This window comes from Myotis yumanensis, unplaced genomic scaffold (genome assembly GCF_028538775.1).
Source record: "Myotis yumanensis isolate MYYU_CA2020_CCGP unplaced genomic scaffold, mMyoYum1.0.hap1 SCAF_3, whole genome shotgun sequence".
NCBI classification, from domain to species: Eukaryota; Metazoa; Chordata; class Mammalia; order Chiroptera; family Vespertilionidae; genus Myotis; species Myotis yumanensis.
This window is the reverse complement of record NW_027223754.1, coordinates 1954897-1969730: the sequence shown is the minus strand read 5'-3', so window position 1 is coordinate 1969730 and position 14834 is coordinate 1954897. Positions and strand designations below refer to the sequence as shown.

At 63.9% G+C, this 14834-nt stretch overlaps 1 protein-coding gene across 1 annotated transcript; it reads left to right on the top strand.

Moving 5' to 3' along the window:
• Positions 1-92: 92 nt before the first annotated feature.
• On the top strand, positions 93-13938 carry KBTBD11 (kelch repeat and BTB domain containing 11). Its single transcript, XM_070408086.1, is given in 4 exon segments — positions 93-157; positions 10679-10759; positions 11089-13685; positions 13687-13938. Coding segments are annotated over 2 exon segments (2013 nt in total). The 5' UTR covers positions 93-157; positions 10679-10759; positions 11089-11828; the 3' UTR covers positions 13843-13938.
• Positions 13939-14834: the final 896 nt, after the last annotated feature.

Genomic DNA, 14834 nt, shown 5'->3' with positions numbered 1-14834 from the left:
GTGCGGGGCGCTGGGCCGCCTCGGGGAGCGGGAGCGGGCGCGGAGTGCGGGGCGCTCTGGGGCGCGGGCGGCGGGCACTCGCACAGGTGCCGGGAGGAGGCCCCGCGCACGCGCACCGCGCCCCGCGCCGGAGACCCCGGGGCCGCGTCCGGGCTCGGTGAGCGCCGGGCAGAGGGCGAGGCGCCGGGCGGCGAGGTAGGGGTGGCGGTGGGGAGAGGAGGAGGGGGCGCTGATGGAGGGCTGATGGGGGGTGCGGATGGGGGCGCGGATGCGGGGCTAGGGGCCGCCCAGGACGCGGAGGCGGGGGTGGCAGCCTGGCGTGGGGGGCGGGCGGTGAGGGGTGGGCGGACCTCGGTCCTGGACGCCGGCGTGGATAGGGGCCCACCCGCGGGGACCCCCACCCAGTGCGCTCCCGCGGGAAGCGGAGCCGCCGGCCTCAGGCGCTGGAAGGGGGGCTCGGAGGCCACGGCGGGTCCCGCCACCGACTCCGTCCCCACGCGCGGCCGTCTGACCGGCTGGAGGACCCGCCCGCGCCCGCTGCGCGCCCCTGGGAGGCGGCCGGGCGCGCAGCCACGGTCTCCGCTGGCGGGTCGGGGCTGAGCCGCTCGCTCCCAGCTGCCCGGGCGGCGGGGACCCCAGGACGCGGGGGCGGGGTGGGGGGAGAGGGACCTCCGGGCCTGGGCCGGGGCCGGGAGGAACGAGCTGGAGTTGGGGAAGCCGGGCTCCGCGCCCGCGGGCACCTGGGTGGCTCTGGCCCCCGGAACCGCCGGTCCCGCTCCTCCTGCGCCCCCCCCCCCCGCACCCCGCCTCGGTTCTGGGCTCCCGAAAACCGCACGCTTTGTTTCGCGGAGCCTTTGCCCCCCTGACCGCGCGGCCTGTGCACGTGCCCGGCATCAGGATGGGCCGGGGGTGGGGAAGGGGCCGAGAAGTCGCCTCACAGACCCGGAACCCGCGCGGGGCCGGCTCATCCCGCAGCGGCCAGGCCGGCACCTCTCACCCGCCCCGTGCTCCCCAGATGACCCCCCCCCGCCCCCCACCCCGGTTCTGCAGCGAGTTTTCCCGCTTCCCCAGGCCTCGCCCCGCCCCCGCCCCGCCCCAGTGCGGGGCACCGGCCTCCCGAGCGGGCCTGGGCGGCTCCTGGGACCCTCAATAGGGAGGGTTTGAAACTGGCCGGTTGCTGGGGGGTTAGAGCCAAGCCCAGGTGTGGACAAGGCTGTGGGTTTGAGCCCAGGTCTGGGCACTTTTACAAGAATCAACCAATGAATGAATGAGTGCGGGAATAAGTGGAACCACACATCCATCTCTCCCTCCTCCCCTCCCTTCTCCCTCCATCTCTCCCTCCCTCTCCCTCCCTCCCTCCCTCCGTCTCCCTCCCCCGCTCTAAAATCAATTTTCAGAAGTTCACCACCTCTTAGGTCCCTGCACAGCCGCCTTCCCTGTGCGCCTCTCCCCTGGGTCTGTTCTAAGGGAAAATGACAAACCGAGGTGATAGGGGCCTTATTTCTTCAACCCACCCCAGGCAGGTGACCCTCAGATCGTCCTGCGCCCCCCCCCCCCCCCCAGCAGCAGCCACTGGCTGACGATTCGATTCGGGTGTTTAGGAAGAGGGACGGGGGCCAGGCGCCCCGTCTCCCAACTGGAGGCCTCCTGGCTAGAGCACCCGTCTCCAGGAGCTGAGCCCGGAAGCCCTCGGACTCGCGCCAGGGCCGGCCCAGGTCTGCCCGTCATGGCCCTTGGCATTCGCTGGGAACCAGGCAAAGACTCCAATGAGACAAGAAGCCTTTGAGCTTCCCCTGTGCGTGCAGGCAGCCCTGGGAGGCCCAGGAGGAGGCTGTGCAGGGATGTGCGGGCCGCGTGGAGGGCGGGCGTGGCTGCAGGGGAACCTGAACGAGAGGCTGTCCGTCCTGGGGTTGAGCTAGAGGCGGTCCTGGGGCGACTGTGGTTGTTCTGGTTGTGGCCACACGGTGGGAGTCCTGTGACGGGGAGCAGGTCGGGGCCTGGGTGTGAGGGGGCCTGGGTGTGAGGGGAGCAGGTGAGGGCCTGGGTGTGAGGGGGCCTGGGTGTGAGGGGAGCAGGTCGGGGCCTGGGTGTGAGGCCGTCGCTCCCGTTGGGACCACCTGTCTGAGCGCCCCCACGGCTGCTGGTCTGGTTCTCCTCATTTCATGTAAGCAGCAGCCTCGTCAACAGGAAAGCGGGGGCCTGTTTGGAGCTCCAAGTGCGCTTTTTGTGCCTTTGTCCCCCCACCTACCGGGGAGGCTGCCCGCGGCGAACGCCTCCTCGGCTGGTGTGAGCTGTTTGCTGAATGCCAGCAGCATCCGTTGCTCGGTGACGGTCGCTGTGTGGGAAGCTGGAGGCACGCAGGCAGCTGGAGGCTGCCCAGCCCACGGCCCCTGAGGCTCGGGGGCCGGGACGCCTGGCCGTGGCCTGAGCGGGTTTCGGATCAGGAACCGGCCCTGTCCTGGCGACGCAGGGTGGCCGACAGCTGCCCTTCTCTGGAGTCTGTCATGGCCTTGAGTTAGGTTTTCCTAGTGAAATGACTGCAGTTATGCTAACATCATACTCTCGGTGCCCAGCCCATGTTTGCACAATCATTAACAGTGAGCGTTTGGAATAAGATCGAAACTTCGAGGAGCTTAACCATTTGCAGTGCCCCAGCTCCTGCCCCAGGGGGTGCCTGGGACACGGAAGCCCCTCTCTGTCTGCGGGTTACACATGAATCTCCTGTCACAAACATTGAGTGAAGGCCCGCCATGGCCAGGCACAGGTCTGCGTGCTGGGGGTACAGTGGCCGTAAAACGGACCCAGTGCCCACGCCTTGCAGCTTAGATTCTGATAAGGCGAGGGGCCTTAACAGGGAATCAAGTTAATTCACGTGCAATGAGCTGAGACAAGGCCTGTGAAAGCCCCGGGCAGCGGGATCTGGAGCTGAGGTCTGAGGATGAGGAGGATGAGAAGGAAGAGCAGTGCAAAGGCCCTGTGGTGAGGGCCGGGCGCACAGGAGCACCGAGGGGCCGCCAGGCAGCACCCCTCGCCGTGATTCTTCTTCCTGATTAGCTGTGGTGTTTCTTGTATGAAGGTCAGTGGAGCTTTATGCTGTAGGGCTTGATGGAGGATGTGGGACGTGGATTAATTTTACAGAACTGAGATCGCCTGAGTCCTAAAGGGACAGCATCACCCAGGATGGGGTACATACAACGTTTCAATGCTGTTGTTACTATCCTATATAATAAAGAGGCAATATGCAAATTAACCCTCACGCCATCACAAGATGGCTGCTTACAACCAGACTGCCAAGGGGGGTGATTAGTGAGGGACGACCAAATGACTGAACAAGCAGACTGCGTGGGGTGACTAGGCCATGGGGGGGTGGCAGTTGGGGGCGACCAGGCCAGCAGGGGAGGCAGTGGGGGCAATTAGGCTGGTAGGGGGGGAAGTGAGGGGCGACTAGGCTGGCAGGGGGGGCAGTTAGGGGTGACCAGGACAGCAGGGGGGCAGTTAAGGGTGACCAGGCCAGCAGGGGGGCAGTTAGGGGTGACCAGGCAGGCAGGCAGGTGAGCGATTAGGAGTCAGCAGTCCAGGATTGTGAGAGGGTTGTCCGATCGGGCCTAAACTGGCAGTCGGAGCCACGGAGCCCCATCTGCGGTCACGGCTTCCGCCGACTCCTGGGCTTTGAAGAAACCGTGGAAGTCGATGGGCCTTAGACTTCTCTTTGCTCTTTGCTTCTGGAATTGTGATGGTGAGGGCAGTGGGAAGGGCTGGGTCCCGGCTCTGTCTTCATTAATTAGCCGGTGACCTTGGACAGTCGCTCCCCTCTCGGGCCCCAGCTCCCCATTTTGGGAAGGGGAGGGTTGAACCGGGTCTCTCCGCAGCCTCTAAACACGACCCCGCTGTGAGGGGGGGGCCGGGGCCCGCTCAGCCCGAGACTGTGGGCCTGAGGTGCAGCGGTTCGAGGTCAGCATTTTCCCCTTCAAACTCCAGCCTACATCCGGCTCGGGGTGGCAAAGCCTGAGTTTTAAAACCGACACCTTTCTTTTCCAGGATTCTCTACCTAGAAGCCCAAGATGATGAGAGTATGCCTTGCTTTTACTACGTTCTCCTGCCAAGCACTGCGCTCTGCGGGGCCCGACCATTTCATTTTATACATAAACACACGTGCACATGCATGCAAATGCACACATATGCACATACATGAACACATATGCAGAAATGTGTCTCTATATGGGTTCTGATTCTAAGTGTCGTACATTATAGACAACAAGGAGACCAAAAATTATGAGTCAGTCATAATCTCACTGTCAACACGCCTTTTATTTTGATTATTCATTTTACATAATTTTTATTGATTTCGGAGAGGAAAGGAGAGGGTGAGAGAGAGAAACATCCATGATGAGAGAGAAACATTGATCGCCTGCTTCCTGCATGCCCCACACTGGGGGTCGAACCCACAACTGGGCATGTGCCCTGACCGGAATTGAACTGTGGCCTCCTGGCTCACAGGTCTACGCTCCACCACTGGGCCACACCGGCCGGGCTCAACATGCCTTTTACCTTTTGGCGTTTTCGCCGGTGCTTCCTCCTGTGTCCCGGGGGTGTGCGTGTACACCCTCTCCACACTCTCTCCATTGAAGCGGCGCTGCCCTCTGTGCCGCCCGCGTCCTCCGCCGTGTGGGTAGGCTTTCCGCACACTGAGGGCCATGGAGCGGGAGGGGGGCCGGCGGTCTGCTGACCGGTGCTCTGGGAGGTCCGAGTGTGAACACCTGGACAAGCTGGGTTGACAGGTGACCAGATGCATAGCGGGGGCTCGGGGTCCCCCCCACCGCTCCCCATCACACGCTTTTGATCTCAGGGGCCGGCAGGTGCAGCCTGAGAAAGTGGCCATTGCGTGCTGAGCGCCGTGGCCCAGGCGGTCCTCGTGCCCACGGAAGCCTCTCTGGCATCAATCCCTTTGCAGGGGCTCCTGGCTGTGATGGGCGGGGCGCCCCCAGGGACGGGCCGGCCGACTGACAGAGCGCATCCCCCCAGGGCCGCCTTCCGCTGGCCTTGCCCCCTTTGGGACCTGCCGGAATGGGAGCCCGGGTGGTAGGGACACGCCACGAGCAGCCGCCCAAGCCGAGGGCTATGCGACCAGGCCTGGCGCTGACCCGTCACTTCCTGGCCCTGGGGCTGCAGGCCGCTCAGAGTCCTGCCTCTTCCTGGGACCTGCCCTCCTGCTCCGTGTCCTCTGCAGACACCCACGTCACAGCCTCCCCAGTGTTTTGTTTTATTATTATTTTAAAAAATAGTTTTATTGATTTCAGAGAGGACGGGAGAGACAGAAACATTAATGATAGAGAATCACTGACCTGCACGTCTCCTACTGGGGAGGGAGCCCGCCACCCGGGCACGTGCCCTGACTGTGACCTGAATCGGCTGAGTGTGGAACCGAACCGTGACCTCCTGGTGGAGAGGCCCACGTTCAACCCCTGAGCTGCGCTGGCCGGGCCTCCCCGTGTTTTAACTCGGACGACGCGCTGTGGGATCTGCCAGAGGCGGGTGTTGTTTTCAGAATAGCCACCTTCTGGGGTGGAATGAGTTCTCCGTCAGGCCCGGGCCGCAGCATTAACTTCAGACCCACGTTTAAGGGGAAAATGCCGTACGGATCCCTGTGGTGCCACCTTCACCTACAGACCAGGCTAGTCAGATGCTGGGCGACTTTGCAGAGACAGCAAATAGCAACCCAACGTCCCCTGCACGATGTCAGGGTGGAGGCAGGACCCTTTAGTGCAGCGGTTCTCAACCTGTGGGTCGTGACCCCTTTCACAGGGGTCGCCTAAGACCATCGGAAAACATATATAATTACATATTGTTTTTGTGATTAATCACTATGCTTTAATTATGTTCAATCTGTAACAATGAAATTGGGGGTCACCACAGCATGAGGGACTGTACTAAAGGGTCGCGGCATGAGGAAGGTTGAGAACCACTGCTTTAATGCCACACCCCATCAGCCTCCTGAGTCCCCGCAGCCTGGCAGGGCCCGGCGGCCTCGAGTCCCGCGAGCGTGGACGCAGCCCTGTCAGGTCACTGTGGGTGGACGCAGCCCTGTCCCCTCCCTCCACCCACTTCTGATGTTTTATTTCTAATCCTCAGCCCAGGATATTTCTCCATCGATTTTCTTAGAGAGGAGGAGGGAGGGAAAAGGGGAGGAAAGAGAGGGACAGAGAGACATCGATGTGAGCGACACACCGGGATGGGTTGCCTCCCGCATGTACCCGATTGGGGCGGGGATCTCTCTGCCCCCGACCAGGAACCGAGTCCCTGGGCTGACGCTCAGCCAGGCCAGGCGCCTCATGGGTTTCACTCTTCACCCACTCAGCACGGCGGGGCGCCCCGTCTTCGCAGCCCCGAGCCCCACACGGCACCCGCTGCCGAGCCGGGCCCGACCCAGCGGGATGCGTTCTGAGAGGAACACTGTGAGGACGCTCTGCGGGGCGGCTTGGCCTGTGCCGCCCGCTCCCCTGTGGCTGCTGCTCCTGAAACTGTTGTTCCCGGGGAATGGGAACCCGGAGGGGCCCGTGGGGGTCCTAGGGTGCACTCAGTCAGCCGCCCGGCTCCTGCCCCCATCCCCGCCCTCCCCCCCCCTCCCCGGTGCCCAGGCAGCCAACTCGCTTTAAATGGACCCAAAGCGACAATGACACAAACCACCTGTGTGGACGGCCCAAGCAGATCCTCTGTGATCAACCAGGAACTCCCAGGTTCCCTTCGAGTGTCTAAGACCGGATACCGTCCTGGGATTTAAGGTTTTATTAACCTCACTATTCAGAGGGACTGACTGGGTGACCAGCCTTTCTCTGCTGCCGTGGGAGGCAGGCAGGGGGCAGGCACAGGTGTGATGCAGCAGGTGCGGCCGGAGACGGGCATGGAAACCATGAAGGTCCCGGCCAGGGTTGCTCCGTGGGTTGAGCACTGTCGCAGGCACCACAAGTACTGGTCCGGCCTGGCCGGTGTGGCTCGGTGGATGGAGTGTCAGCCTGCGGACCAAAGAGTCCTGGGTTCAGTTCCCGTTGAGGACACATACCTGGGTGACAGGCTCCTCCCCGGCCCTGGCCCTGGCTCTGGTTGGGGCGGGCTCATGCAGGAGGCAACCAATCGATGTGTTTCTCTCACGTCGATATTTCTCTGTCTTTCCCTCTCTCCCACTCTCTCTAAAAATCAATGGAAAACTATCCTTGGGTGAGGATTTAAAAAAAAAAAAAAAGGAAAGTATATTGGTTTGATTCCAGGTCAGGGCACATGCCTGGGTGTGGGCCTGATCCCCAGTGGGGGCTGTGCAGGAGGCAGCTGATGGATGATTCTCACATGATGTTTCCCTTTCACATCAGTCTCTCTCTCTCTCTCTCCCCTCCCTTCCTCTCTCTAAAAACATAAAAACATTAAAACAAAACAAAACTGTGAGGGTGTGGCCTGAGCGTCACTGAGAAGGAATCCCTTAGAAGGAACGCCTGCTGAGAGGTTTGCCTAAGCTTTCTACGTCCACTGACAAATACTTTCTTAAAGTAAGCTGATCATTGGGATGGAAGATTCTTTTTAGCAACGTGCGATATGATAGTGAAGCATAGTTAATCTTAAATGAGCGAGTGTCCTCATTAAATACACAATAATGTCCATGTTAGGGACGCATCCACAATCTTATTTTCTAAGTTTCGTATAAACAGTGGAACAATGGGGAAAAAATCTGTAAAAAATGTTCTGTTTAGGTATGTATACGGTCGAGAAGAAATTGATATTCTTCAGGGGGAAATGCTCGTACATTAGATTGAACTCAGACCTGTTCCCACGAAAATGTGTCCTGAGGACAATGGAGAAGGAACCTGCCCTGACCCCCCTCCCCCGGCACGGCCCTCCCCTGGCGGCTCCTTCTGTCACCAGCGGTGGTGACAGACCCGGGCGGGGTGGGGGGCGGGCTGCTCCGGGAGGTGCCATCCCTCCGAGCAGGACCACTCACCAGTGGGTGTTATTTTTTAAAATGTTTTTATTGATTTCAGGGAGAGGGAGAGAGAGAAAGAGACATCAGTGATGAGAGAGAATCATGGATCAGCTGCCTCCTGCACGCCCCCCCACTGGGGATGGAGCCCACAACCCAGGCATGTGCCCTGACTGGGAATGAAACCATGACCCCCTGGTTCATGGGCCGATGCTCAAGCCATACCACCTGGCCCTGATGGGGGTCACTTCATGTCATGGGGACGGCTCCCCGCCCAGGGCCCTCGACGGCCACCCTGTGCCATGGGGCCTGGAGCAAGCACACCCAGGGCGAGAAGTCCCTTTGGAAACCCGACTCGGCCGAGGGGTGCACGTTGCAGAGGACAGGAGGTGCCCCGTGGCTGACTCTCCCCGACGGTTGTAAGGGGAAATGGCATAATGGTCCTCCGGTGGCAGGAGTGGGGCTGGGGGAGAGGGAGCTGCCTCTATGGAAAGGGCCCGGCTCTGCCACGTGGGGCCACGTGTCCTGGGACTGGGACCTGCTCTGCAGTGGGGGGGGGGGCGGGGACACCACCTTCCAGACGGCTGCCCAGGGGCGGAGCGCTGGCGGCCTGGTATGGCGGCCACCGGGCGGTAGAGCATCCCTGCCGCGGGGCCCAGGGCGCCAGCCCGGCAGTGTGTGGTGAGCAGGTGGGAGGAGGTTCCTGGTTGGGACCACGCGGGGACCTGCATGGGGGCGGGGACATAGGGGAGATGGGCTGGGTGACTGGTGGCTTCGGTCCGTTCATCCCGGAGCCAGAGGCCCTCCTCGGGGTGTGTAGTTGTGAGCCCGTAAAACAGTGCATCCTCGTCGTGTTACTTATTGAATTACTTCCACGTGCACGACTGTAAGCCCACTCTTGCCCACCCTGTGTGCCCCCACTGCTTCCTACCGGCCTTACCCATGCGGTGGGGCCTTTAAAGCCGCTCCAAACAAGCCTTTGCAGCGGGGGTGGGGGACGTCCGGCCCGCGGGCCGCACAAGGCCCTCGAAATCACGCGGCCTGGCCCTGCCAAGGCATCAGGCTGAGCTGATTAAGTGTCTGACCAGACAGAGCAGCTAGTGTTTAAGTGGGTCGTGTTGTACGGCCCGCGAGTGATGCTATAAATGTCCACAGGGCCCCTGCTTTAAAGTGTGCCCACTCCCTGCCTTAACGCTTAGTCGGTGAAGACGGGAAGACCCCCGGGACTGCCCGGGACCCTATTCCAGGCCAAAGTGTAAAGAAAAAAGCACCGTTGGCTGAGGTCAAGGTCTTCCGTTTTGCACAGAAATGTGCAGAGGATGAGCCAAGTGAGAGCTGGCCTCTGATTATTAAGGTTCGTGTGCACTTGGGGTGAGACAGGCCAGTGGGTCTTCACGTTGACCCACCCAGTCGCCCGCATGACTCAGTCGAGGCCTTGGGACCATGCCAGGAGCTGCGTCAGACCCGGCCGGCCCCTGTGTCATCACTCGGTCCCTGCGGGCCGGTGTTCTCTCCCTTCAGGTGCACAGGCCACGAGAAGCGGGGGAGCGGCGATAGCATCCTGGCAGCCACACAGCTGAGCAAACAGCAGCCTGTCCTGTGAGCTCAGCGTCCCAGGACCCGGGCGGGCAGGGCTCCGGTTACGCTCAGCATTTCTCACGGCTCCCCGTGACCTCAGCCGGTGCCTCCCACCTCGCAACTAGGCCAACGAGTTATTGTTGAAGATGTCTGGGCCTCAGAGAGAGAGAGAGAGAGCGAGAGAGAGAGAGCATCGAATGTGGCCTTTCTAGCTTGGAGACACTTATTTCCAAGAATAATCACAGAGCGTGTTAGTAACACAGAAGCAGGAAGAGCAGGACAAGCAGGCAGACACACAGGCGCGCACATACACACACACACATGCACATACATGTGCACACACAGACACACGTGCACATACACGCACGTGCACGCTCCGCCCTGGGCACTGAGGCCCAGGCCGGTGTGAGGAATGCCGAGAGAGCCAGGAGGTGCTGGGGAAGGAGCTAAGTGTGCCGCCCTCTCACGCAAGAGGCGCAGGCGTCTGGGGAGACCCCGAGCCTGAGCCGGTGGGGCTGCCTCTTGCCTTTCTCCTCCTCGGGAAGCGAGGGCACCCTGGGTTCCAGGCCGCTGCGCCCCCTTCCCGGCAGCGACGGAGCCCCAGGAAGGCTGTGGCGCTTGGGGAAAGGTCTTTTCTCGGATTATTTTGTAATCCGCCCGCAGGGTCTCCCACGGCCTGCCAGGCCCTCTGGGTGTGGGGTTGACCATTCATGATGTGGGTTGGCTTCCTTTTGCTGCCCGGGAGCTCCCCTGAGGTTCCCAGACACACAGTTCCAAGAGGGAGCCATGCAGGGCTCGGAGGGGCCTGGCTCTGCAGGGAGGGGTCCTGCCTGCGCCACATCTGCTGGGGCTGCTGGGAGGTCAGGGACCGGGGGAGACTGCAGGATAGTGCCGCCCGGGAGCACATGGAACAAGGTGCCCTGGCCAGTGTTGGTCAGTGGTTAGAGCCCCCCCCCCCCCCCCCCCCCCCCCGGCCGAAGGGCCCAGGGTTTGATTCTGGTCAAGGGCATGTACCTGGGTTGCAGGCTCCTCCCCAGCCTGGGCCCTGGTTGGGGCGCATGCAGGAGGCAACCAGTCGATGTTTCTCTCACACCAATGTTTCTCTCTGTCTCTCCCTCTCTCTCTCACTCTCCCTAGAAATCAGTGGGAAAATAGCCTCAGGTGAGGATGAACCAAAAAGTAAAGCCACTGAGGAAGGTCAGCCGTGCCTTCACCCAGGTGCGGGCTTTACCTGGAGTCCATTCACGGGGTGAACACGAGACGGGACCGCTCAGCGCTGTCCCCCAAATGCTGCCATGTCACACGTGGAGCCCATTTCCTGCACTGAGCTCCCCTTTGCAGGCCCCACATCAGTGTGTGTGGGGGGGGAGGGGGGGAGGGCATTTTAAATCCCTGTTATTCTGTAGGCGGTGAGCCATCAGGCAGGAAGAAGTCAGGGTCCCTCCCACGGACTGGGCGGCTGGACCTGAGCTGTGATGGGGAGTGTGGTGACCCCGGCCACACAAACACCCCAGGCGCACACGCTCACGCTTCCTCTCCCCGCACAGGAGCCGGCGAGGATGCTGTGGAGCGAGAGGGAAACACCTGCCACCCCCAGAGGAAGCCGCAGACCAGGGCCCCGGGCGGCTGAGTGACCTGCGCCTGATCCTGTTTTTCCAACACGCACCTGGCCAGTGAGTGATGGGCTGGCCTCCGGGGGACCAGTGGAACTGGCCCCATCACCAGAGCTGCTGACGCCCGGACACAAGGCCCCGCTGCCCGGCTGACGTGTGACCCCGAATGACAAATGGCAGCCCCTGAAAGAGGAAGCCCCCGGGGGCCTCTATACAAGAGACAGAGTTAAAGGCCGAGTTCGGAGGCGGACACCCCCTCTCAGACCCCTGGTTCCTCGGGCTGCGAGGTGATGGAGTGTAAAGCAAGGACGCTGGACACAGGAGGGGGCGTGCCCGGGTTGGTCCCGTGCACCTGACAGCCCAGGAGCGCAGAGAGGGGACCCCGGAGGCGCAGGGCCGGCCCAGGACTGCCCCGGGCACTAACTGAGGCCTCACCACCCCGCTGGAGGCTGAGGTCACCTTAGCAGGCGCACCTAGGGCGGGCGCGCCCTCTTTGAAGGAGAGGAGGGTGGGGAGGGGTCGAGGAGAAACTCCTGGGAGCAACAAGCAGTGGAAGCAGGAGTCACACCTGACCGTGCGCCCGGAGAGCCCACTGAGGCCCGAAGCCCCCAGGGGAACCCTCACCCTTGAGCGGCCCAAGGTCATGGTGGGCTCCTGAGGGGAGGGGCGCTGCCATGGAGAACCCGGTGGCCCCCCGTGTCCTCTACCCCGGGGATGACCCGGGCCAAGGGCCGGATCCCAGGGGCACCTTGGCGCAGGAAGCGCGCGGCCAGGCAGGGGGAGGCGGCAGCGCGCCCGAGGCTCCGGGAGAGGGCAGCCTGCAGCCGCCGGACGCGTGCTGGGGGGAGGGCGCCGCGTCCCCGTCCCCGTCCCCGGCGCAGTCACCCTGCAGCCTGGGCGCCTCCCTGTGCTTCAGCTCCGGGGACGAGTCCCCACCGCAGTCCCGCGCTTCCGCCGCCGAGGGCGCAGCGGCCTCCCCGCCCCCGTGCCGCAGCGCCCAGCGGGTGGTGGAGAGGCAGTGGGAGGTCGGCAGCGCCGCGTCGCCGGAGGAGCCCTCGTCCCTGGAGGAGCCCGCGTCCCTGGAGGAGCCCGCATCCCTGGAGGAGGCCGCGTCCCCGGAGGAGCCCGCGTCCCTGGAGGAGCCCACATCCCCAGAGGACCCCGGGGACCCCGCGCCTCTGCCCCCCGGCGTCGGGCCCGCGCACGGGGAGCCGGACCTGGTCATCGAAGTGTCGGGCCGCCGGCTGCGGGCGCACAAGGCGGTGCTGGCGGCGCGCAGCGACTACTTCCGCGCGCGCGCGTCGCGGGACGTGCTGCGGGTGACGGGCGTGGGCTGGGCGGCGCTGCGGCTGCTGCTGGCCTACGCGTACAGCGGGCGCATGGCGGGCGTGCGGCCCGACAACGTGGCCGAGGTGGTGGCGGGGGCGCGCCGCCTTCAGCTGCCCTGCGCCGCGCAGCGCGCCACCGAGGCCGTGGCGCCGCAGCTGAGCCTCGCCAACTGCCTGGAGGTGCTGAGCGCGGCCAAGCGGCAGCGGCTGACGGAGCTTCGCGACGCCGCCTACGGCTTCATGAGCGACCACTACCTGGACGTGCTGCGCGAGCCCGCCGTGTTCGGGCGCCTGTCGGGGGCCGAGCGAGACCTGCTGCTGCGCCGCCGCCTGGGCGCCGGCCGGGCCCGCCTGCTGGCCGCCGCGCTGGGGCCGGCCGGGGAGCGCGCGGGCAGCCGGCCGCAGAGCCCGTCGGGGGACGCGGAGGGCCGCGGGGACGCCGCCGTCTACTGCTGGCACGAGGCGGCCGGCGAGTGGCGGGAGCTGACGCGGCTGCCCGAGGGCGCGCCGGCGCGGGGCTGTGGCCTGTGCGTGCTCTACAACTACCTCTTCGTGGCCGGCGGCGTGGCGCCCGCGGGCCCCGACGGCCGCGCGCGGCCCTCGGACCAGGTCTTCTGCTACAACCCGGCCACCGACCGCTGGAGCGCCGTGCGGCCGCTGCGCCAGGCGCGCTCGCAGCTGCAGCTGCTGGCCCTGGACGGCCACCTGTACGCCGTGGGCGGCGAGTGCCTGCTGAGCGTGGAGCGCTACGACCCGCGCGCCGACCGCTGGGCCGCCGTGGCCCCGCTGCCCCGCGGCGCCTTCGCCGTGGCGCACGAGGCCGCCATCTGCAACGGCGAGATCTACGTGTCCGGGGGCTCGCTCTTCTACCGCCTGCTCAAGTACGACCCGCGGCGCGACGAGTGGCAGGAGTGCCCGGGCAGCAGCGGCCGCGAGCGCTCGGCCGACATGGTGGCGCTGGGCGGCTGCATCTACCGCTTCGACCTGTGCGGGGCCCGCGGGGAGGCGCCCGCGGCGGGGCCGCCCCAGGCCGGCGGGGCGCGCGTGCTGCGCTACCACTGCGTGGCCAAGCAGTGGAGCTGCCGCGCCGCGCACCTGCGGCTCCCGGGCGCGCCGTCGGGGTGGGGCCAGCAGCCCTTCCGCTGCGCGGCGCTGGGCGGCAGCATCTACTGCGTGAGCCGCGCGGGCACCTGGCGCTTCGTGCCCCCCGCGGGACGGCGAGCCAGGCGGGGACGTGGGCGCGGAGGACAGCGTGGAGGCCGAGGCGCTGAGCGGCCCCCTGGACGTGCGGGGCGCGCTCTTCCCCTTTGTACTCAACCTGCCGGAGAAGCTGGACAGAGGCGAGGAGGGCGCTGCGTAGGATGGGCCGGGTCCCCTGGGCGTCTCCTGCCTCACCCCCTGGGCAGCCCTGGGCAGGGAAGGCCTCCTGGGCCCAGGTTCCCATAAGGAGTGGAGGAGGGAGAGAGAGAGAGTCGCGGGTAGGGCGCTGCCACCGGGTTATTGAAGGCTTTGGAGTTGGGCGCTGGCGGCTTGGCCTCCAGGACTCCGCGCTGCTGCTTTAAGGCCCGCCTCCCCACTGCGCGTTCCCTTTCCCTTCGCTTTGCTTAGCTTTGCCCTTGGCCTCAGGTGTAGGCTGTGCGCTTGCAGGTAACCTCCCAGAGAGACAGCGTCCGAGGGGGATGACCGAAAGGGGATGCCTCAGGGCGGGCGAGCCGGCACCCACGGGGCACCCAGAGGTCCCCGCGCGCATAGGACGCAGACTGGGGTCCCAGGGGCACCTTGGCTTACGTGGTGAGCAGCCGCCGGGAGTTGGCAGGTCAGGGAGGCCCAGGTGAACTCTATCTGCGAGAGGAGCCACAGCTGTTGGGCTGGAGGGTTAAGGTGGTCACTGCTGAGTGAAGCTTTTTTTAAAAAAAATATTTCTGTATTGATGTCAGAGAGGAAAGGAGAAGGAGAGAGAGAGAGAAACACCACTGAGAGAGAATCATTGATGGCTGCCCCCTGCACGCCCCTACTGGGGATCCAGTCCGCAACCCTGGCATGTGCCCTTGGCCAGAATCCAACCCGGGACCCATCAGTCCACAGGCTAACGCTCTATCCACTGAGCAAACTGGCCAGGGCATGAGTAAAGCTCTTAAGCCCTTTCTCACCCACTAAGTAAGTCAGAGGGGTTCCTGTCGCCACTGCTCACGTTCTGGTGGAGCCTTTGGTGAGGACTACGATCTCTCTCTCTCTCTCAAATATTTTTATAGATTTCAGAGAAGAAGGGAGAGGGAGAGAGAGAGAAACATCAGTGATGAGAGAGAATCATTGATGGGCTGCCTCCTGCATGCACCCCTCACTCCCCACTGG